At 41.7% G+C, this 25,357-nt stretch overlaps 1 protein-coding gene across 3 annotated transcripts in view; it reads right to left on the reverse strand.

Moving 5' to 3' along the window:
• LOC124034022 (tight junction protein ZO-2-like) overlaps nucleotides 1-25,357 on the reverse strand; it is a 101,582-nt gene that overhangs the window by 52,458 nt on the left and 23,767 nt on the right. The window contains exon 1 of one of the 3 annotated variants that reach the window (XM_046346655.1): nucleotides 7,300-7,360. The exons of 1 other annotated variant lie outside the window; for it this stretch is intronic. Coding sequence is in view for 1 of the 2 variants with exons in the window: in XM_046346654.1 (XP_046202610.1) it covers nucleotides 6,740-6,982 (243 nt within the window). In the remaining variant the exon portion in view is untranslated. Of the gene's footprint in view, nucleotides 1-6,739; nucleotides 7,196-7,299; nucleotides 7,361-25,357 lie in introns of those variants that run through there. One more of the 3 variants, XM_046346654.1, reaches the window with a different exon arrangement.

A 25,357-nucleotide genomic window follows, 5' to 3' on the forward strand; every position in this document is an offset into this window, starting at 1 on the left:
GTTCATATAACTTATTATGTGACTTGTTAAGCACATCTTTACTCCTGAACTTATTTAGGCTTGCCATAACAAAGAGGTTCAATACTTATTGACTCAAGACATTTCAGCTATTCATTTATAATAAAACATATATAATTCAACTTTAACATTATGGGATATTGTGTGTGGGCCAGTTTAACAAAATCTTAATGTAATCCATTTTAAATTCAGGTGTGTGACTACTTTCTGAAGGCACTGCTGCACAAACAATGCTGATATACTCCACCACTGGTACCGGACTGTATTAGAGAAATAGTTTGCTAGTATGATTTGCCATATCTCAGTGAATTTAGATAATCAGCTAGATAGCTAGCGATGAGCATTAGCGCCTAACACGATATTTTTTATGCATAGTTGCAGCTTGCTAAGACCAAAAAAAATAGAATTTTGCAGAGAGAAAGTTACACAAATAGTATTATGTAGAAGACATTTGGAATTATATTAAGAAGCAAAGTGTAAAGCTGTGTCGTTCTTTTTTGGAAAAATCTGTTGACTGAATGCTGTTGTTTGGTCAATGCACGCAGAGTGAATCTCAAGCATGAGGAGGAACCGCCCGATTGAGTGACAGGGGGTGGGGCTTGGTGTGTGTGGGATTGAACTCCGTCAACTCAAGCAACAAATCAAAAGTAAAGAAAATGGTTGTTAGAGACGGCAAGGTGGCGTTTCAAAATACCGCTTCCTTTTGCGATATGGATATTGTGCATGTCAATATCTCAATTTAGATAAACATTTGATTAATCGTGCAGCCCTAAGACACTCGCACACCGTCCTCATTGACCCTGGGATATAAAGCCTGTCTTCTGAGGGCGTGGGAACTAACCTCCACAGTCTGTGTTGGACCAGGTAAAAACAACAACATATTTTTAATGTTTCAGTCAGTTGGCTTTTACAATGCTGTGAAATCCAAACTGCTACAAATGTGAGAGAAAAAAAAGAGTATGCAATGCAGTCTCTCCTCGCCCATAGACCTCCTTCAAAACAAGTCCAAAAATGGAAGTAGCAATTGCAGATTTCCCATTTAAGTATGGTAATGTATAGCAGACTGGTGTTATACAGGGCACAGATGGACTAGTAGCTATGAGAGAGCAGCTAGGCCCTGAAGTGACAGTCAGTCACACCTCTGCTTCTCACCAGTGTCCCTCAGCTCACAACAAAGAGCAGGGGTTCTCAAACTTTTTGGGAACAGGGAGCCCTTTTGTGATAGCAAATTAAAATCAGGGACCCTTTCATAACTGACTTGCCTAGTTAAATAAAGGTAAAATAATAATCAGAACACAACTCGAGCGAGACAAACATAGCATAAGAGTTTTACTATAACTTCAGCAGGGCATGGCTGGATGAAAATGTTGCAGTTTTCAAGCTAATACCCTACAATTGCATGTGCAGTTGCAGGGCACAACAAAAAATAAACCAATTCACATTGTATTGGTCCAAAAATTAAACCAAGCCTAGTATCAAACAGTTCTTCTCCCTAAATTCCCTTTCCCCTCTGTCTCACTCATTCAAATCGCATCCCGACCACTCCCTCAAACACAAGCTACATTCCTTGCAAAATGACGACAGTTTTATCACAAATTCAAAATGGCTGGTTGACTGAAGTAGGGAAATATGTGTTCCAACAATGAGCTGCAGTTTTGGAATAATTGCATCCAGTCTAATTTCCATTTAGGCTACTTTGCAGTTGTTCCTAGTAACCGCATTTACAAAGTCAGATTTGGCATTTATAAAAAAATCCTGAAAACAAACATTAGCTTTTTGGTCTTAATTTAAGTTTAGGTTTATGCATAATGTTAGCAGTGTGGTTAAAGGTTTAAAATCAGATTTGAAGAAGATACATTTTAGAAATTGGAGAGGTTTATGACTTTGTGGCTGTGGTAACTAGTGACGCACATACGTTGCCAAACTTCTAGTGCCACTTAGAATTGGTTAACCTAGACCAGGGGCCTCCAACCCTGTTCCTGGAGAGATACCCTCCTGTAGGTTTTCGCTCCAACGCCAGGTGTACCTAACCTGGTTCAGTTTATAAACCGGCTAATTATTCAAATATGGTCTGCTACATTAGGGTGCGAGTCAAAAAAAAAATACACGGTAGCTCTCCAGGAACAGGGTCTTCAGGAACAGCCCTGGCCTAGGCTATAACCCCCCTGAACATGGCAAGGGTCCACACTGAAAATATGCAAAAACATTAGTTTGATAAAGACAGTGTATTTATCAGAATCATTAAGCCTCGGCCTACTCACCAAATATATGTTTTGGCCATAATTCATCCCCATGAAGTGTTCAAATGTGGAATTGTTCATCCATTTAGAAAATTCCAAAGAGCAGGCAGAATAAACAATGTCTGTATATCGAACAGAAGGGAGATTTGGTTTGTAACCCTGAACAAATTGTCTTTCAACTTGAGCCCTGTTTCAAATGATCACTCTTTGAGAATGTTTTTATTTTTCTAATTTATCCGTTATTTTACCAGGTTGACTACCAAGTTGACTGAGAAAACGTTCTCATTTACAGAATAATTGTTCAGGATGCGAGATGCGTATTACATAGCACTATTCTGTTCTATTTTATTCTGTTATATTAGATCATGTTTTTTACTAGAAAATAGGTGTGTCTTGACTGTGATAAGGGCTTGGAAAATAAGAGCGTCTTGTCTGCTAAATTAACAAAACAAGGCTATGGTATTGCACAGCCATAGGCTTCTACAAGAAAACACCACTGCTGAGGTTACTACCTTTTTGAATATTGTTTTCCACAATATAATAATAACCAGTTGATATTATAGTTTCAATAAATTCATCTTAAATGGCACTTTTGTTTTCTGAATATATAGTACCAGTCAAAAGTTTGGACACACCTACTTATTCCAGGGTATTTTCTTTATTTTGACTATTATCTACAATTTAGAATAATAGTGAAGACATCAAAATTATGAAATAACACATATGGAATAATGTAGTAACAAAACAAAAAGCTTATATTTGAGATCCTTCAAAGTAGCCTCCCTTTGCCTTGATGACATCTTTGCACACTCTTGGCATTTTCTCAACCAGCTTAATGAGAGTCACCTGGAATGCATTTAAATTAATAGGTGTGCCTTGTTAAAAGTTAATTTGTGGAATATGTTTCCTTCATAATGCATCTCAGCCAATCAGTTGGGTTGTGACAAGGTAGGGGTGGTACACAGAAGATAGCCCTATTTGGTGAAATACCAAGTCCATATTATGGCAAGAACAGCTCAAATAAGCACAGAGAAATGACAGTCCATCATTACTTTAAGACATGAAGGTCAGTCAATGTGGAAAATGTCAAGAACTTTGAAAGTTTCTTCAAGTGCAGTTGCAAAATGCCTCAAGCGCTATGATAAAACTGCCTCTCATGAGGACCGCCACAGGAAAGGAAGACCCAGAGTTACCTCTGCTGCAGATGATATGTTCATTACAGTTACCAGCATCAGAAATTGCAGCCCAATTAAATGCTTCAGAGTTCAAGTAGGAGACACGGTAGGAGACACATCAACTGTTCAGAGGAGACTGTGTAAAATCAGGCCTTGATGGTTGAATTACTGAATAGAAACCACTACTAAAGGACAGGAATAATAAGAAGAGACTTGCTTGGGCCAAGAAACACGAGCAGTGGACATTAGACTGGTGGAAATCTGTCCTTTGGTCTGATGAGTCCAAATGTTAGATTTTTGGTTCCAACCGCGGTGTCTTTGTGAGTTGGTGAACGGATGATCGCCGCATGTGTGGTTCCCACCGTGAAGCAAGGGGGTGGTGTGATTGTGCTTTGCTGGTGACACTGTCAGTGATTTATTTAGAATTCAAGGTACACTTAACCTGTTGAGGATAGGGGGCAGTATTTTCACTTTGGATGAATTGCGTGCCCATAGTGAACTGCATCCTACTCTGTCCTAGATTGCTAATATATGCATACCATTATTACCATTGGATAGAAAACATCTGAAGTTTCTAAAACTGTTTGAATTATGTCTGTGAGTATAACAGAACTCATAGGGCAGGCAATCTTCCAAACAAGAAGTGAAATTCTGAATGTGGGTCAACTTTGACGTCATCGCCCCCTCCTTTCCCAACAAGATATGGATATGGTAGCACTTCCTACGCCTTCCACTAGATGTCCTCATTCAGTAGCAAGTGGAATTAAGCTTTTGCTGTGAACTTTGACCGAATGGGAGAGGAAATGGACTGGCGTCAGCTTTTGGGCACGTGAGCTGAAAGTGGTAGCAAATGCAGCTAATTAGACACTAGTATTGGACATTATGGAACAAAACAACAATTTATTGTGGAACTAGGACTCCTTGCACTGCATTCTGATGAAAGATCAAAGGTAAGGGAATATTTATGATGTAATTTTGTATTTCTGTTGACTCCAACATGATGGAGAAATACTTTTACGTCTGAGCGCTGTCTCAGATTATTGCATGGTAGGCTTTTTCCGTAACGTTTAAAAAAAACATCTGACACAGTGGTTGCATTAAGAACCAGTGTATCTTTAATTATATGTAGAACATGTATCTTTAGTCAAAGTTTATGATGAGTATTTCTGTTATCTGGCGTAGCTTTCTATAATTCCTCCGGATATTTTGGAGGCATTTCTGAACATGGCGTCAATGTAAACCAAGATTTGTGGATATAAATATGCATATTATCGAACAAAACATAAATGTATTGTGTAAGATGTCATATGAGTGTCATCTGATGAAGATTTTCAAGAGGTTAGTGATTCATTTTATCTCTAATCCTGCTTTTGTGACTATCTTTGACTGGAAAAAATGGCTGCGTTTTCTCTTTGATTTGGTGGTCGTCTAACATAAATATATGTTGTGTTTTCGCTGTAAAACATTTAAAAAATCAGACATGATGGGTAGATGAACAAGATGTTTATCTTTCATTTGAGGTATTGGACTTGTTAATGTGTGAAAGTTGAATATTTCAAAATAATATTTTTGAATTCCCTGCGCCACCTTTTCGGCTGAATTGGGGGGGTGGAATTCCCCTCGGAAACCAGCATGGCTACCACAACCTTCTGCAGCAAAACACCATCCCGCCTGGTTTGCGCTATCATTTGTATTTCAACAGGACAATGACCCAACACACCTCCAGGCTGTGTAAGGGCTATTTGACCAAGAAGGAGAGTGATGGAGTGCTGTATCAGATGACCAGGCCTCCAAGATCACCCAACCTCAACCCGATTGAGATGGTCTGGGATGAGTTGGACCAGCAGAGTGAAGGAAAAGCAGCCATCAAGTGCTCATCATATGTGGGAACTCCTTCAAGACTTTTGGAAAAGCATTCCAGGTGAAGCTGGTTGAGAGAATGCCAAGAGTGCGCAAACCTGTCAAGGCAAAGGGTGGCTACTTTGAAGAATCTAAAATACATTTAGATTTGTTTAACACTTTTTTGGTTACTGTGTTATTTCATAGTTTTGATGTCTTCACTATTATTCTACAATGTAGAAAATAGTCAAACTAAAAGAAAAACCCTTCCATGTGTTGGTGTTTCCAAACGTATGACTGGTACTGTATATGGGGCAGTTTAGCAATTAGGATTCATTATCTGTAATGGTTATGATAAATTAGGCATCGTGGTGCACTGTTGGCATATAGATATACGCACAATTATTTTTCCAGTGCGGGCCTTGTGTTCTATTTTTTTTTTAAATGCGAGTACTCAAACAGTCAAATTTCAAATACCCATCCCTAACAAACACACACTGATCTGACATAATTATATACCTGCGATGACAATGTGCAGACAGACGAACACACAAAAACACACGGACACAAATTGATCAACAGCCACAGATGCATAGCTATCCTGCAACCTTGAGTACTATCCTCTCTAAACTCCTCTCTCTAGTGTGAATGGCATCAGGACCCATCTGTATTGGCTGCCATCTGTTCCAGAGAGCTGGATGTAATGTAGAACACACATACTCAACCCACAGGAGGGACTGCACTGACACCACACCCCCCTACCCACCCGGAAATAATTGTTCCCTACAACCCACCCACAAACTGACTGACTGCCATGCAAATCACACAGCTAAATGCTACCAACCTCCAACTGATGCAAAAGCACTTTGCTAGCATGAGAGATGGAGCGGGAGAGCTTTTTCATCACACACACACACACACTGACTGAGTACGAGCACCAATACGGGAGTATGAGTCAACATCATTCATCAACAGTTTCTTCGCCTCTGAAAAGAAGCAGTGAAAAGCATTTCTCAGCCAGAGCAATTGCCTATTGGAGCAGCAGAGTTCTTCAACCCTGTATTATCCACTTGGCAAATAGAGTTCTTGGCTCGAGCAATTTCCTTTTGGATCAAAATTGAGCAATTGTGATTTACTAGAATTGCCATGAGGAACTGTGCAACAGTACAGTGTCTCTCTGCAGCTAAATAACCAAGTTGTAATACTGAGTTCAGCTAGCTACCACAGTATAACTTTTCCAGAAACAGAACTTCACTTAACATAGTTGTAACACTCGGTTCTACAACCAAACAACTATGTTAGTCTACAAACAAACATCTAGTCAAACACATGCCAGAAAGCTCTAAGGGGAAAGCAGAGAGCAGGGTGAGATCTTTCATCAAGGGATCAGAGCTAGATAGTTGATCCTTTTGGGGAGGTGGATGATCAGCGGCAAGGGCAGAGGGTTTCTCGCTCTGTCTCTAGTACCAGTCGGAGGAAGCATGTGTTCCCAGCAGGAGCATAGAGCACCACCACGCTGCTCCTTAGTTCCTCCGAGTTGAGCCAGGGTCCTCCCAGGAGAGGCACCTCCAGCCTGGGTTGACCTCCTGCTGCGCTCCTCTTTCCCCGGCCCCCACCACCTCCACCCTGGTCCTCCTCCGTGTGGCGCAGCCATGGACCCCCTCGGGCCCCTGAACACCAGTCCCCCAACTGCAGGCAATCCAAATTCATGGCTCATCTCATCTCCCGCAATCTCGACCCGCTGAACGCTTCTTATCCATGGCTCAGCTAAGCTAAGCTCGAGCCCTGTTTTGGCACAACACTCTGTTTGTATGGCACCAGCACAGTACCCAGTAGCCAAGCCTGGCCCAGAGCAGCACAGGCTGGTTTGGTTGGGGTACAGCAGACAACCCAGTGAGTACACAGAGCACACCCTATGGTCCTACAGTCCAATGCCTACTGAAGTCAGCCGACCTCCAATCCCATTAAGCCGGAGTGGCAGAACGGATTAGTCGGCCCAGGGGGAACTAAAAATAAACACAACTCACGCTTCCTCCTCCTGCTCGCAGAGTCCTGAGCGTGCACACTGCACGCACCCACTTCCTGCGGAGAGCTGTCGACATGTCAATCGCCTCGCTACACAACACCAGCCGAGTGGTCGGCGGTCAGAATGGGAGTCAGGGCGCCAGGGTCTCCTATCTGTCTGCCCTCCCTCCCTCCCTCCCTCCCTCCCTCCCTCCCTCCCTCCCTCCCTCCCTCCCTCCCTCCCTCCCTCCACATTCTCTTCTCCCTCCCTACTCCGTCTCACTCGCTCCCCCCCCCAATTCACCGGCTTCCTCCAGGCTTATGTAATCCTAATACAACACGTACACGAATATCAGCACCCAGTAATGTGGTGAATATCAAACACTTCATTGTGCAGTGTCAGATACCAATATTCATGACTAAAACAGTGACAGTAGTAAACCCGCAGGTAGCAAAGCACAGTATAATGAAATTAAGGGCAAGCTGACCCGACCCTCTACAACTCATCTCATCTGATCAACACTGAGCTGACAGCTGAATAAAACATAATTACACTGTAATAGAGAGGGGTTGGAGAGAGAGAGCGGGAGTGCTAGAGAGAGATCGACTGGATCTAGTATAAAAATCGGTTTAATTAGTTGCATCCACCATAGAACTAGAAGCTATCAGAGCAAGCAGAGTATGGTACGGGTCTGAGGGCACGATAGTATGAACAGGGTTTTAATTATATTCCATTCTGATCCACACGGTAAGAGGCAACTAATGCTTACCAGGAATTAAATCTCACACATACACATATAGCACAGAGATCATGTGTGTGAATGTGTGTCTGAATGCTCACTGTATGTGTGTGTGCATTTGTTGATTTTGTGTTTTATTGTCCAGATCTCTAGACAGAAGGTTAGGAGTGACCTGGTAAGAATTACTCTGGGATTAAAGGGACATAAGCCAAATTTGAACGGCATTCGTATTACTAGAGATGTTGGTTATGTAATTATTTCCCCAGCATGTGCGTTTCCAGGAAATTATTTGCAAGGGAATCGTTTTTCCAAAAACTTTCTTTTAAGGACTTTAGTGACAAACCTGGAGGTTTTTATTCTAGGTGTAAAAATATTCAACATGTCTAGACAGTAATACGCTACACTGAACTTGTGCTTGGCTGCCAAATGTGTAGGTGTCCCCATAATATTTAAATTGAGGAAGTGTGATCATAATCTTTTATTTTAGCGATCCACGGTAGATGTCCCTGCTAATGAAAAATCTCCCAATCCTGCTGATGTGAGCTGCTGGAAAACGCACTGCAGTTGAGATGTGTTATGAGAAAAAGAACCAGCCATTTGCAAAGTTTAGCTCAGTGGGGAATTGGATATGCCCCGCTTTGCGATCTATTACCTACATTTACAGCCGGAGTTTCATTAATGATACACCATGCAGAAATCGCTCCGCCATTTCCTGGTTGCTAAAACTCTAATAGTTTGCCTATTTTCGGTTTGTGACAAAACAAGCAAGTATAGTGTAGAGCAGTGGTTCCCAAACTTTTATAGTCCCGTACCCCTTCAAACATTCAACCTCCAGCTGCGTACCCCCTCTAGCACCAGGGTCAGCGCACTCTCAAATGTCTTTGTTTTTGCCATCATTGTAAGCCTGCCCCACACACACACACTGTATGATACATTTATTTCACATAAGAATGCGTGTGAGTTTGTCATTTCCCACGACCCGGGTTGTGACAAAGAACTCTTATAGGACCAGGGCACAAATAATAATATAATTATTCTTATTCTTTATTTAGCCAGCTTACATAAAACCGTATTTGTTCATCAGAAATGGTGAATGGGAAGGGTGTGCTTGAAAGGATGCACATAACTCTGCAATGTTGGGTTGTATTGGAGAGAGTCTCGGTCTTAAATAATTTTCCACAAACAGTCTGTGCCTGTATTTAGTTCATGCTAGTGAGGGCCGAGAATCCACTCTCACATAGGTACGTGGTTGCAAAGGGCATCAGTGTCTAAACAGCATGATTTGCCAATGCAAGAAACTCTTGAGTGCAGCCCAATCCAGAAATCTGGCAGTGGTTTCTGATTCAATTCAATTATCACATAACCGATTGTTGCAATTTCAATGAGGCTCTCTTGTTCAGATATGGGTAAGTGGACTGGAGGCAGGGCATGAAAGGGATAACGAATCCAGTTGTTTGCGTCATCCGTTTTGTGAAATTACCTGTGTAATTGCGCACCCAACTCACTCAGGTGACATCGTCCGTCACCTTGTTCATTTGCACACAAAATCATACAATGATGAAAAGACCTGTGTGTTGTCCTTGTTAATGCAGACAGAGAAGAGCTCCAACTTCTTAATCATAGCCTAAATTTTTTTGTCCCGCACATTGAATATAGTTGCGGAGAGTCCCTGTAATCCTAGATCATTCAGGCGATAAAAAACATCACCCAGATTGGCCAGACGTTTGAGAAACTCCTCATCATGCAAGCAGTCAGACATGTGAAAAAGGTCAGTAAAAGAAAGGGTTAAGCTCGTCTTTCAATTAAATAATGTTTAAATATTTTGCCCCTCGATAACCAGCGTACCTCTGTTTTAAAAGCGTTACATGGTCGCTGCCCATATTGCATCATTACAAAATACTCGAGTTCAGGAGCCTTGCTTTAAAGTTAACCTCTCTTGGGTAGGGGGTAGAGGTCGACCGATTATGATTTCTCAACACCGATACCGATTTATTGGAGCACCAAACAGGCCAATATCGATTAAATCAGACGATTTAAAAATGATAAAAAATAATGTTTTATTTGATTTATAATGACAATTACAACAATACTGAATGAACACTTATTTTAACTTAATATAATACATCAATAACATAATTTAGCCTCAAGTAAGTAATAACATGTTCAATTTGGTTAAAATAATGCAAAAACAAAGTGTTGGAGAAGAAAGTAAAAGTGCAATATGTGCTATGTAACAAAGCTAACGTTTCAGTTACTTGCTCAGAACATGAGAACATATGAAAGCTGGTGGTTCCTTTTAACATGAGTCTTCAATATTCCCAGGTAAGAAGTTTTAGGTTATAGTTATTGTAGGAATTATAGGACTATTTCCCTCTATACCATTTGTATTTCATTAACCTTTGACTATTAGATGTTCTTATAGGCACTTCAGTATTGCCAGTGTAACAGTGTAACAGTACAGCTTCCGTCCCTCTTCTCGCTCCTACCTGGGCTCGAACCAGCAACACAACGACAACAGCCACCATCGAAGCAGTGTTACCCATGCAGAGCAAGGGGAACAACTACTAGAAGGCTCAGAGCCTATTAGTGCACGCTAACTAGCTATCCATTTAACTTCGGTTACACCAGCCTCATCTCGGGAGTTGATAGGCTTGAAGTCATAAACAGCGCAATTCTTGACGCACAACGACGAGCTGCTGGCAAAATGCACGAAAGTGCTGTTTGAATTAATGTTTACGCACCTGCTTTTGCCTACCACCGCTCAGTCAGATACTTGTATGCTCAGTCAGATTATATGCAACGCAGGACACGCTAGATAATATCTAGTAATATCATCAACCATGTGTAGTTAACTAGTGATTATGATTTATTGTTAAGTTGATAAGTTTAATGCTAGCTAGCAACTTACCTTGGCTTACTGCATTCGCGTAACAGTAAACTGCCTGTTACTCAGGCCCAGAAGCTAGGATTTGCATATAATTGGTAGATTCGGATAGAAAACTCAAAAGTTTCTAAAACTGTCAAAATTATGTCTGAGTATAACAGAACTGATGACAAGTCTTTAGAAAGAGTTTCAGGCTGGTTTTTGGGGAAATGAGCCAGAAATTTTTGTTTTTCTAGGTGGCTACCATTTTGGCTGTAGTATTTCCAAGTGTGTGGAAGAGAGTGTTCCTTGGTATTTTTCTCCGGTAAAGACCTTACCGATTCTCCGTCTTAAATTGGATTGCTTATTTACGTATTAGGGTACCTAAGGTTTGATTATACATTTTGTTTGACTTGTTTGGAAAAGTTTATTAGTAACATTTGGGATTCATTTTGTATGCATTTTGATGGATGGAAACTGGGTGTATTCTTGACTGAAGCGCACCAGCTAAACTGAGTTTTTACAGATATGAAGAAGGACATTATCAAACAAAAAGGACCATTTGTGATGTAACTGGGACCTTTTGGAGTGCCAACAGAAGACGATCATCTAAGGTAAGGCAGTTTTTATATTGCTATTTCTGACTTTCGTGTCGCACCTGCCTGGCTGAAATGTTTTTCATGTGTTTGTATGCGGGGTGCTGTCCTCAGATAATCACATGGTTTGCTTTCACCGTAAAGCCTTTTTGAAATCTGACACAGCGGCTGGATTAACAAGAAGTTTAGCTTTATTTTGATGTATTACCCTTGTGATTTTATGAAAGTTAAATATTTATAATACTGTAGTTTGAATTTCGTACTCTGCAATTTCACTGGATGTTGGCCAGGTGGGAAGCTACCGTCCCACCTGCCCATAAGAAGTTAACCATTTTCACTGTAGTGTCAAACGTCTTTCAAGCTGTTAGGCATTCCTTTGGCAGCAAGAGCCTCTCAGTGGATGCTGCAGTGTATCCACGTGGCGTCGGGAGCAACTGCTTGCATATGCTTTACCACTCCACTATGTCTCCCTGTCATGGCTTTTGCGCCATGAGTACACATAATTACATTACCCAAACAGTAAAACTAATCCCATCCTTGATATTCTCTAACTATGCAAGCCAGAGAAATAGTCTAGCTCACTTTCTTTGTACCACCTTTTCTATTGTCTCTTATGCTAAATGCTCCTTAAGACTTGCTTAAAGCATTCATAGACTTGCTATAAGCAAGACCTGTCATCAAGTTTATGAGTCACTTCTCCCATCTCTAAAATGGATGACACATCATCATAGTCTACAGTCTGTCAGGTGGCTTTAAATAATTTATACTGGAAACCAAAAAGTGCATCATAAGACATCAGCCTGCTGCATCTGAAGATATAGAGCTTCTTTTTCTCTGCTGTTTCAAGAAAAGTTAGTCTCTGAAAGTTGATGTATTAATTGTATTTAACAGAGAAAGTGCAAATGAATCAACAATAGAACAGCTGTTAGTTGATGCGAAACAAACTAACATATCTAAAGTATAGGCCAATCTACTGTACTTTGCTAAGTGATTAGGATATTACATGCTCATACCAACAAAACCCTTATCTACAGTGCATTTGGACATTATTCAGACCACTTGTGTAAGGGCAGCCGCCGGATAGGAGAAGCAGGTACGGGGAGTCAGACATTTATTCGGGAACAGCCAAGGAAACAGGACAGGAACAGTGTCGGAACACGGACATGAGACAATTAATCCCGGAGCCGGGAACAGAGCTTGGGAGCAGACAGATATAGGGAAGGTAATGACACAAGTAATTGAGTCCACGTGAGTCCAATGATCACTGATGTGTGTGATGGGGGGAAGGCAGGTGTGCGTACTGATGGTGGCTTGAGTGCGTAATGCTGGGGATCCTGGCGCCCTCGAGTGCCAGGGGGAGGACGAGCGGGAGCAGGCGTGACACCTAGACTTTTCCCACATTTTGTTAAGTAACATCCTTATTCTAAAATATATTAAATACATTTTTCATTCATCGATCTACACCAGGTATTCCCAAACTGGGGTATGCGTAATGCCGTCGGAGTTACGCCTAATAAAAATGTGGGTCATTCAGTACATTCATATTTTCCAACTGGGCCATACATTTGGGTGAGGTTTTTTTCCTTGCCTGAGTAGCCTCATTTCACTGCCAAAAATAAAATAAAATCATCTAGTGTTCAGCAAAATAACACAATGTCAAATAATTAACATCCAACCGTTACTCTCGCGGGAACCCTTGCACAGACATTTAGAAATGAAACATGAAAATTTGAAAAATAAGCCACGGCAGTTTTTTGAGCAAGACTAAAGACTACTTTCGAGTAGTAAGACGTATAAAAAAAACAGATACCATTAATAAGAAGGGGCTAGAAGCGTCTTATATGGTGATTGTGGAGTACTTAATTCTTACTGCTGCTGCAGATATGTCTGGGACAATTCTGGGGGAAAAGGAGAAAAAAAACCCAGTACAGACAGCCTTCATCAAACAACACCGTTTCATGACACATCAGTGTCACCGACGCCACTTGGGCACAGCGGGATCCACCAAGAGGCTCTTGCTGCCAAGGGAATGCCTGACAGCTTGAAAGATGTTTTGGACACCACAGTGAAAAAGGTTAACTTTGTTAGTAAAAGCAAGGCCACTGAACTCTCATATTTTCTGCATTATGCAATGATATAGGCAGCGACCATGTAACACTTTTACAACATACAGAAGTGTGCTGGTTATCAAGGGGCAAAGTTACTGACACATTTGTTTTTTAAATTGAGAGACGAACTTAACGTTTTCTTAACTGGCCATAATTTTTGCTAGTCTGATGACGAGTTTCTCGCAAGACTGGCCATCTGGGTGATGTTTTTTCTCGCCTCAATGATCTGAATCTAGGATTAAAGGGACTCTCCACAACTATATTCAATGTTTGGGACAAAATTGAGGCTATGATTAAGAAGTTGGAGCTCTTCTCTGTCAACACGCAGGTCTTTCCATTACTTTTTTGTGTGCAAATTAACTCAAGCTTACGGACAATGTCAAATGTGATATAGCGAAGCACCTGAGTGAGCTCGGTGCGCAATTACGCAGGTACTTTCCCGAAATGGACGACAAACAACTTGATTCGTTATCCCTTCATGCCCTGCCACCAGTCTACTTACCAATATCTGAACATGAGACCCTTATCGAAATTGCAACAAGCGGTTATGTGAAAATTGAATTTAAATCAGAAGCTACTGCCAGAATTCTGGATTGGGCTGCGCTCAGAGTTTCTTGCCTTGGCGAATCATGCTGTTTAGACACTGATGCCCTTTGCAACCACGTACCTATGAGAGTGGATTCTCGACTCTCACTAGCATGAACAATACAGGCACAGACTGTTTGTGGAAAATTATTTAGGACTGAAACTCTCTGCAATTTACAACCCAACATTGAAGAGTTATGTGCATCCTTTCAAGCACACACTTCTCATTAACCTGTGGTGAGTTATTCACAATTTTTGATGAACAAATAAGGTTTTATGTAAGATGGCTAAATAAAGAGCAAAATTATTGTTATTCATGCCCTGGTCCTATAAGAGCTCTTTGCCACTTCCCAAGAGCCGGGTTGTGACAAACTCACACTTATTCTTATGTTTATTAAATGTATCGTATAGTGTGTGTGGGGCAGGCTTACAATGATGGCAAAAAACAACATTTGAGTGTGCTGACCCTGGTGCTAGAGGGAGTACGCAGCTGGAGGTTGAATGTTTGAAGGGGTACGAGCCTATAAAAAGTTTGGGAACCACTGATCTACACACAATGCCATAATGAAAAAGAGAACGGTTTAAAAAATATATTTATATATATAAAAAACTACCATATTTACATAAGTATTCAGACCCTTTGCCATTAAATTTTAAATTGAGCTCTGGTGCATCCTGTTTCTACAACTTGATTGGAGTCCACTTGTAGTAAAATTAATTGAGTGGACATTATTTGGAAAGGCACACACCTGTCTATATAAAGGTCCCTCAATTGACAGTGCATGTCAGAGCATAAACCAAGCCATGAGGTCGAAGGAATTGTCCTAGAGCTCCGATATTTTTTTTTTTTTTTTTTAACCAGGCAAGTCATTTAAGAACATATTCTTATTTTCAATGACGGCCTGGGAACAGTGGATTAACTGCCTGTTCAGGGGTAGAACGACAGATTTGTACCTTGTCAGCTCGGGGGTTTGAACTCGCAACCTTCCGGTTACTAGTCCAACGCTCTAACCACTAGGCTACGCTGCCGCCCTGATTCAGGATTGTGTCGAGGCACAGATCTGGGGAAGGGTACCAACCAATTTCTGCTGCATTGAAGGTCCCCCCAAACTCAGTGGCATCAAACATTCTAAATGGAATAAGTTTGGAACCACCAAGACTTTTCCTAGAGCTGGCAGAGTTCCTCTGTGGAAATGATCCAACCTTCCAGAAGAACAATCTCTGCAGCACTCCACCAATCAGGCCTTTATGGTAGATTGGCCAGACTGAAGCCACTCCTCAGTAAAAGGCACATGACAGTCCACTTGGAGTTTGCCAAAACTAACCAAAAGGACTCACAGACCATGAGAAACAAGATTATCTGTTCTGATGAAAACAAGATTGAACTCTTTGGCCTGACTGCCAAGTGTGACGTCTGGAGGAAACCTGGCACCATACCTACAATGAAGCTTGGTGGTTGAAGCATCATGCTGTGGGGATGTTTTTAAGCGGCAGGGACTGGGAGACAAGTCAGAATCGAGGCAAAGATGAACGGAGCAAAGTACAGATATCCGTGATGAAAACCCGCTCCAAAGCACTCATGATCTAAGACTAGGGTGATAATTCACGTTCCAACAGGACAACGACCCTAAGCACTCAGCCAAACCAATGCAGGAGTGGCTTCGGGACAAGTCTCTGAATGTCCTTGAGTGGCCCAGCCAGAGTCCCGACTTGAACCCGATCTAACATTTCTGTGCAGTGATGCTCCCCATCCAACCTGACAGAGCTTGAGGGGATCTGCAGAGAAAAATGGAAGAAACTCGCCAAATATAGGTGTGCCAAGCTTGTAGCGTCATACCCAAGAAGACTGGAGTCTGTTATCGCTGCCAAAAGTGCTTCAACAGAGTACTGTATAAAGGGTCTGAATACTTATACATTTGCATAAATTTCTTCAAACCTTTTTTTGCTTTGTCATTATGAGGTAGTCTATGTAGAATGATAAAGGAAACATACATTACAGCCTTTTTAACAAGATTAAGTTAACTGTGGAAAATGTCAAGGGTTCTGAACACTTTCCAAATGCACTGTATATTGCACACCCATACATTTTTAACTCTGTCCTCGTCTCTACCCCCAGGTGATAAGGGTAGGTAACAACACATATGCCACGCTGATCCTCAACACAGGGGCCCTTTAGGGGTGGATGCTCAGTCCCCTCCTGTAATCCCTGCTCACCCATGACTGCATGGCCAGGCACGACTTCAACACCATCATTAAGTTTGCCGATGACACAACAGTGGTAGGCCTGATCAACAACAACGATGACACAGCCTATAGGGAGGAGGTCAGAGACCTGGCCATGTGGTGCCAGGATAACAACCTCTCCCGCAACGTGATCAAGACAAAGGAGATGATTGTGGACTACAGGAAAAGGAGAACCGAACACACCACCATTCTCATCGACGGGGCTGTAGTGGAGCCGGTTGATAGCTTCAAGTTCCTTGGTGTCCACATCACCAACAAACTATCATGGTCCAAACACACCAAGACAGTCATGAAGAGGGCACAACAAAGCCTATTCCCAACCTCAGGAGACTGAAAAGATTTGGCATTGGTCATCAGATCCTCAAACATTTCTACAGCTGCACCATCAAGTGCATACTGACTGGTTGCATCACTTCCTGGTATGGCAACTGCTCGGCCTCCGACCTCAAGGCACTACAGAGGGTAGCGCGTATGGCCTAGTACATCACTGGGGCCAAGCTTTCTGCCATCCAGGACCTCTATACCAGGTGAAGGGACCACCCATACGTAGAATGTATGCACACATGACTGTAAGTCGCTTTGGATAAAAGCGTCTGCTAAATGGCATATATTATTATTATTATTATAAGTCAAAGGAAGATCTTCCTCCCATTCTGCTAGCAAACGAGCAATCTTTGGACAATAAAAAAGATGACCTACCCGGAAGATTAAACTACCAACGGGACATTCATAACTATAATATCTTATGCTTAATGGAGTCGTGGCTGAAGGACGACACTGTCAACATACAGCAGGTTGGTTATATATAAGCTGCACCGGCAGGATAGACAGCGGCGTCTGGTAAGACAAGGGGAGGCAGACTATGTATTTTGGAAATAACAGCTGGTGCATGATATCTAAGGAAGTCTCGAGCTATTAGTCACCTGAGGTAGAGTATCTCATGATAAGCTGTAGACCACACCATCTACCTAAAGTGTTTTCATCTGTATTTTTTGTAGCTGTTTACATACCACCACAGTCAGAGGCTGGCACTAAGACAGCATTGAATGAGCTGTATTCCGCCATAAGCAAACAAGAAAATGTTCACCCAGAGGCGGTGCTCCTAATAGCCAAGGACTTTAATGCAGGGATACTTAAATCCGTTTTTACCAAGTTTCTATCAGCATGTTAAATGTGAAACCAGAGAGAAAAAACCCTGGACCACCTTTACTCCACACACCGAGACGCATACAAAGCTCTCCCTCGCCCCCCATTTGGCAAATCTGACCATAATTAAATCCTCCTGATTCCCGCTTACAAGCAAAAATTAAAGCAGGAAGCACCAGTGACTAGATAATAATAGATAATAATAAGAAAGTGGTCAGATGAAGCAGATGCTAAGCTACAGGACTGTTTTGCTAGCACAGACTGGAATATGTTCCCGGATACCTCCGACGGCATTGAGGAATACTAAACCTAAAAAGAAAATGTTGACCTCCACAAGTCTGGTTCATCCTTGGGAGCAATTTCCAAACGCCTGAAAGTACCATGTTCATCTGTACAAACAATAGTACACAATTATAAAGACCATGGGACCACGCAGCCGTCATACCGCTCAGGAAGGAGATGCGTTATGTCTTCTAGAGATGAATGTACTTTGGTGCGAAAAGTGCAATTCTATCCCAGAACAGCAGCAAAGGATCTTGTGAAGATGCTGGAAGAAACAGGTACAAAAGTATCTATATCCACATACCCTGAAAGGCCTCACAGCAAGGAAGAAGCCACTGCTCCAAAACCATCATAAAAAAGCCAGACTACGGTTTGCAACTGCACATGGGGACAAAGATCGTACTTTGTGGAGAAATCCTGCTATGTCCTCCAACGAACCATCTGATGAAACAAAAATAGAACTGTTTGTCCATAATGACTATGTGTCACGCCCTGGTCTAAGTATTTTGTGTTTTTCTTCATGTATTGGGTCAGGCCAGGGTGTGGCATGGAGTTTTTGTATTGTGGTGTGTTTTGTCTTGGGGTTTTGTCTTGGGGTTTTGGTGTGTATGTATTTTGGATTGTAGCTAGTGGGGTTATCTAGCAAAGTCTATGGCTGTCTGGAGTGGTTCTCAATCAGAGGCAGGTGCTTATCGTTGTCTCTGATTGGGAACCATATTTAGGCAGCCATATTCTTTGAGTTTGTCGTGGGTGATTGTCCTGAGTGTCTTGATGTCCTTGTGCTGTGTTAGTTGACACAAGTATAGGCTGTTTTCGGTTTTCACTACGTTTATTGTTTTGTTGAGTTTGTGTTTACGTTGTTTAAATAAACCTGGATCGCAATCGACACGCTGCAGCTTGGTCCGACTCTCCTTCACCATATGAAAACCGTGACACTATGGTTATGTTTGGAGTGGCCATCACAAAGCCCTGACCTAATCCTATAGAAAATTTGTGGGCAGAATGAAAAAGCATTTGCGAGCAAGGAGGCCGACAAACCTGACTCAGTTACACCAGCTCTGTCAGGAGGAATGGCACAAAATTCACCCAACTTATTGTAGGAAGCTTGTGGAAGGCTACCCGAAACATTTTACCCAAGTTAAACAATTTAAAGGCAATGCTACCAAATACTAATTGAGTGTATGTAAACTTCTGACGCACTGGGAATGTGATGAAAGAAATGACAGCTGAAATCATTCTCTACTATTATTCTGACATTTCACATTCTTAAAATGAAGTGGTGATCCTAACTGACCTAAAACAGGGCATTTTTACTGGATTAAATGTCAGGAACTGTGAAAAACTGAGTTTTTAAATGTATTTGGCTAAGGTGTGTGTAAACATCTGAATTCAACTGTACATACCCCATCCAGAAGCCATGGATTACAGGCAACATTCGCACTAAAAGGGTAGAGTTACCACTTTCAAGGAGCGAGACTCTAACCCGGAAGCTTATAAGAAATCCTGCTATGTCCTCCAACGAACCATCAAACTGGCAAAGCGTCAATACAGGACTAAGATCGAATCGTACTACACCGGCTCTGATGATCGTCGGATGTGGCAGGGCTTGCAAACCATTACAGTCTACAAAGGGAAGCACAGCAGAGAGCTGCCTAGTGACACGAGCCTACCAGACGAGCTAAACTACTTCTATGCTCGCTTCGAGGCAAATAACACTGAAACATACATGAGAGCACCAGCTGTTTCGAAAAACTGATCACGCTCTCCGCAGTCGATGTAAGACCTTTAAACAGGTCAACATTCACAAGACCGCAGGGCCAGACGGATTAACAGGATGTGTACTGGAAGCATACGTTGACCAACTGGCAAGTGTCTTCACTGACATTTTCAACCTCTCCCTGTCCGAGTCTGTAATACCAACATGTTTTAAGCAGACCACCATAGTGCTTGTGCCCAAGAACAGTAAGGTAACCTGCCTAAATGACTACCGATCCGTAGCACTCACGTCTGTAGCCATGAAATGCTTTGAAAGGCTGGTTATGGCTCACAACACAATTATCCCAGAAACCCTAGACCCACTCCAATTTGCATACTGCCCCAACAGATCCACCGATGATGCAATCTCTATTGCACTCCACACTGCCCTTTCCCACCTGGACAAAGGGAACACTTATGTGAGAATGCTATTCATTGACTTCAGCTCAAGCGTTCAACACCATAGTTCATTTTGAGTTTCATAACAATGGGCCTGAATACTTATGTAAATGGGGTATTTGTGTTGTTAATTGTTTATAAATGTGAAATCATTTCTAAACCTTTTTTCGCTTTGTCATTATGGGTTATTGTGTGTAGATGGAAAAAAGGGGTCTGAATACTTTTCGAATGCACTGTATACAGAAACACTATACAGTTTCTCTTCCCCGATTAATAGATGTAAGCCTCTGTAGGAAGAGACTACACTTTACATAACAGAATCGCCATAAACTGACAGGGAATCAAATGTGTAATTACCTTCATAGTACACAGTCAAATGAGCAGTGTTCTTGAGTTGAAATGACCAGCTTCCCAAATCCCAAACTGTAGCTTGGACATGGAGATGAATATATGTATTTTCCTTACATAATCCTATTCCACTGAGGGGCTTGGAGTGACCACGTGAATTGGCCTTGTCTATATGGGTCTGATAGCTGTGGTTAATCCACTATTGTTCAGTCTAAATTGGGACCACTTCTTAGCAGGCACTTTAACCAGTCAGCCCAGACAGGTTCCAAGGATCCCTATCCTTAAAAGCTGTGAGGAAGTTGGAACTTCTTGATTGTGGCATCTCATGTCTTATTGAAAGTCCTTCTTTCCTGCTCCTCTGTTGTAAATATTTCAGACATCATCTTTCCCTCATTAATAAAGAATGTGTCCAACAGCATTTGAGAGCAGGAAGCAGAGCAGAGCTGGGATAGGATAAGAGCATCTGCTAAATGACTTAAATGTAATGACTAGACTAGTATAATAGTTAACAGAATAGAGTTACAATTGCAGCAAGCCATGACACCCACTATCTCAGATTATTCTGAAATGGTTTATGCAGGTAGAAACAGAAAAGATAAGCCTGCCTAGAACATTAATTTATGAAATAATATTTCAGAGAAATTCAGCTAATTTGATTGCATCCAAATTGGCCATTTGAATTTATAGGATTCATATAATATTCAATAAATATAGTATCCAAAATCTGATTTGGACCACACTTCTACCTACGGGTTGGCCTGGGGTTAGGTTTATGACAGTCATAAATACCTCTTCCCTCCCCCCCATTTTTCCTCTCTCTACCCTACTGATGTTACATTTGCAAACACCTTGGTTAACAGAGATTCTGGGAACATCAGAAGGTGGGGGGAAATTAACTATATTCTGGTAATCCGACCAATTGAACATATGCGGTGGTACTTAATTAATATGATGTAAGTTCGGTTGTCATCCGAGACATTCTCATCAATGATAAGATGACAAACTCTACACATCAGAGTTATCGGATTCACATGGAATTGTTGTTCAATTTGAAATTATTCGTGATGGGATGAAATGTGATTTTAGCTTCTAAAATGTGAGGTTTTGGGTTGAGTGAATTAGGCCTGAAGAGACATAGTTTACAACCTATGAAACACACCCCTTTTCTCCCTTCCTATATAAAGCCTTGACGACAATATAACCTACTGTTCCGAGGATGTGAGGACGACGGTCCGATGTCAGAATGGTTCAGATAACTACAGAACAATGCCAACATCAGCGTGAGCTTTGGTTGCGAATGGTATGAACGTTGAACTATTATTCACTACAGAAGTGATACCTCCTAGCAGTTGAGTTAGCAACCGCAGCTGCAAACGAGGGTTAGGAAGGAACAGACAGAGTATCCCGTCTATCACACGTTACTACAACGTATCCAATTGATCACCAGATACATTCTTCAAAAGGACTCGGTTTGGCAACACGGCCTTCCATCTACCACCAACCTACCGAAGCGTAGCTCAGAGTAAATATTTATTGCATTTTCCTTTTCCAAATGGGTGGTCATTTAGAATGCATAAGATACTGTATTTACGATAGCACACCTTTGCCCTTTGTTCTTCAGTCTTCCCGCTCTGTCACTCAAACCCAGCCCTTTTCTTTTGTGTAACAAGCTGTCATATCTGTTCCGCCCGCTAGGGACGTTTTCCTTTCTGACGTAATTTGTAATCAAAGTTATGATTAATTATGTGTATGTGTAATTCTGTGTGATTAATTAGCTATTTAGTAAATAAATAATTAAACCCAATTTTGTATTGCTGATTCAACTTGTTAGCAAGGGTTCGTGAAGATAACCAAGAATTTACAACTTTCAGATGAGACTGAATTAAGGTGAGGATTAATATTGACTGCTATTGATGTAAAATATTACTAGTTCTTTAAGAGTTTATTCGTAAGATAACAGCTCTATAAATATTATTTTGTGGTGCCCCGACTCTCGAGTTAATTGTATTTACATGATTAGCTCAATCAGGTAATATTAATTACGGAGAAATTATTTTATAGAATAGCATGTCATATCACTTAATCCAGCATAGCCAAAGACACAACATTATCAATGAAAGTCACCCACGGACCCCACTATAATCCTAACCGAACAACGAGCATAAAGTATCAGTTCACTATGACTGACAAGTAGTATGGAGCTGCGAGTTGGATTATTGCTTCTTATTACTATGTAATCTCCCTGTTCAGGGAAATTAGCCATTGAAGTCAATTGCCTTAATTCCCATAAAACCATGTTAAAGTACTGTGTGTGTACCTTTGATAAAAATGAAACATTACCCCCTCCATTTTTCACCTACAGTGGGGCAAAAAAGTATTTATATAGCCACCATTTGTGCAAGTTCTCCCACTTAAAAAGATGAGGCCTGCAATTTTCATCATAGGTACACTTCAACTATGACAGACAAAATGAGAAAAAAAATCCAGAAAAATCACATTGTAGGATTTTTTATGAATTTATTTGCTAATTAAAATCCCAGTGGCTAGATGTGCCAAGCTTATCCCAAGAGACTTGCAGCTGTAATTGCTGCAAAAGGTAGCTCAACACAGTATTGACTTTGGGAATAGTTATGCACGCTCAAGTTCTGTTTTTTTGTCTTATTTCTGGTTTGTTCACAATAAAAAAAAATGTTGCATCTTCAAAGTAGTAGGCATGATGTGTAAATCAAATGATGCAACCCCCCCAAAAATATTTTAATTCCAGTTTTTCAGGCAACAATATAGGAAAAATGCCAAGGGGGGTTAATATTTTCGCAAGCCAATGTAGGTAGGTGTGTCATGTTGGATGTGGTCGGAGTTCACTGGACCGGTCTGTGAGTCCTGTATTTGCCTTAACCTGTGACAAGCAACACATCCTACGACTGGGTCAATGCATTCCATGCTGCTATACCCATAGATATATGCTAGTGCTGAGAAAAATAAGACCTATTGTCTGATATGTTTAATGCATAAGGAATACCAGCAAACTGATTTAGTCTAAAACGCCTGACAAGGTTTTGACCATTGACTTGATATTTCAGTATGTCAAGAGTTATACTTGACTTCTGAGATTCTAAACACATCTCTTGGACTGTTCTAGGGGTTGAAAGCTCCTCTCTGTTCCTTCCTCACCATTAGCACCATGCTATCCCTGTGCTTCTGTGATAATACCAAAACACTGATTTATTCTCGTGTTTGACACAGTTTTGACCACTGCAACGTCTTTGAATCGACTTGACAGCTCCTCCCAGTTCATCTCACAACACAGTCTCTGCCTCCCAAACATTGTCGGTTACCCAAATGACACTCTATCCCTTTTATAGTGCACTACTTTTGACATGATGCCCATAGAGCTGCAACATCTGCCGGGCCAGCCCCAGAGTGAAGCCAGTTTGAAGGGGTGAAGAGAAGAGGAGTATCTGAAGTGGAGAGATCAGGCCACAGTGGACATGACAGATGTAGCCCCACCCCCTGATTACAGCAGGGAGGAGATCTATAGCACTGGATACATGTCCATGGAGGGACCGATCTATAGAGGAGAGATTTATACTGGAGAGGGGGAGGGAGCAGGGAGAGTGGGGCGTAGAGGCGGTGAGGGACTAGTGGGGAGATAAGGAGAAGTAGAAGAGTTATTAAAGGTAAGATTTGAGAATGTGGAAGTGGAGCGATGGTGGACAGGGAAGCAGAGACGAGGGCAGATATAGCTGACGCATGTCCTAACACCCATATCTCTCCTTCCACATCGATTCATGAGACTGACGTGGCCTGAAACCAGCTCACACTGAACACTCCCAATATTGTGACAGTGAGAGGTCGCTGTAGAGACTCTGATTACTCTGGACAGCGGCAGTGTGTGTGCGTGTGTGTGTGCATATGTCTAATTCCCATCCATCTCCTGCACAGTAAACAGCAGCAATCCCACATTCCACCTATACTACCAGCCTGGCTAATAGCGCTCTGATAACTCTTACGATTACAACAATATATCCTCAACATCAAATAGAGATGACACACACACTACAGCAAGCTGGAACGGCTGAGTGTCAGTTCAGAAAGAAGATGCGATGTATACAATACCCCTGAACAGGTTTAGGAGATTGGGTGCAGTAACGTAAGCTGGAGGGAATTGCAGCCATTTTAAAGTATCCTGACCAAGGATCCTGTGCTATTTTGTGTATTTTTTTGCTCTGGTCTTAATTTTTTTGGTACATAATGTTTCCGCCATTGTTTCCTATGACCGAAAATAGCTTCTGGACATCAGAACAGCTATCACTCGTCTCGACTTGGATGAGGACTTCTACTTCGATGAGTCACTCGAAAGTGGAGGAGACGGTGCACGGGATACCTGACGAGACCACATCGGAGAGTGGATATACCGCCCCTACCCTTTTGGCGAAAGTGCAAACACTGGATGAGCTCCGTTGGAGACTATCCTATCAACGTTGTCTAAAGAACTGTAACACCCTATGGTTCTCCGAGTCGTGGCTGAACAAGGATGTGGTAAATGTAAATCGGGCAGGACAGAACAGTGGCTTAGGGGAAGCTCAGGGGAGGTGGTGTGTCTCTGTTAACAACAACTGGTGCACAATCTCTAATATTGAAGAAGTCTCGAGGTTCTGCTCCCCTGAGTTAGAATACCTTATACGCTGTAGACCATACTATTTACCGAGAGTTTTCATCTATATTTTTCGTACTGTAGCTGTCTATTTACCACCACAAACCGGTGCTGGCACTAAGACCACACTCAACAAGCTGTATAAGGTCATAAACGAATAAGAAAATGTTGATCCAGATGCGGTGCTCCAGGTGGCCAGTGACTTTAATGCAGGAAAACAAATGTATTTGACAGAATTTCTACCAGTGTCACCTGTGCAACTATAAGCGACAAACTCTAGATCACCTTTACTCCACACACAGAGAGGCATACAAAGCTCTCCCTCCATTTGGCAAATCTGACCATAACTCAATCCTCCTGA

The sequence above is a fragment of the Oncorhynchus gorbuscha genome, linkage group LG04 (genome assembly GCF_021184085.1).
Source record: "Oncorhynchus gorbuscha isolate QuinsamMale2020 ecotype Even-year linkage group LG04, OgorEven_v1.0, whole genome shotgun sequence".
Classification (NCBI taxonomy): Eukaryota; Metazoa; Chordata; class Actinopteri; order Salmoniformes; family Salmonidae; genus Oncorhynchus; species Oncorhynchus gorbuscha.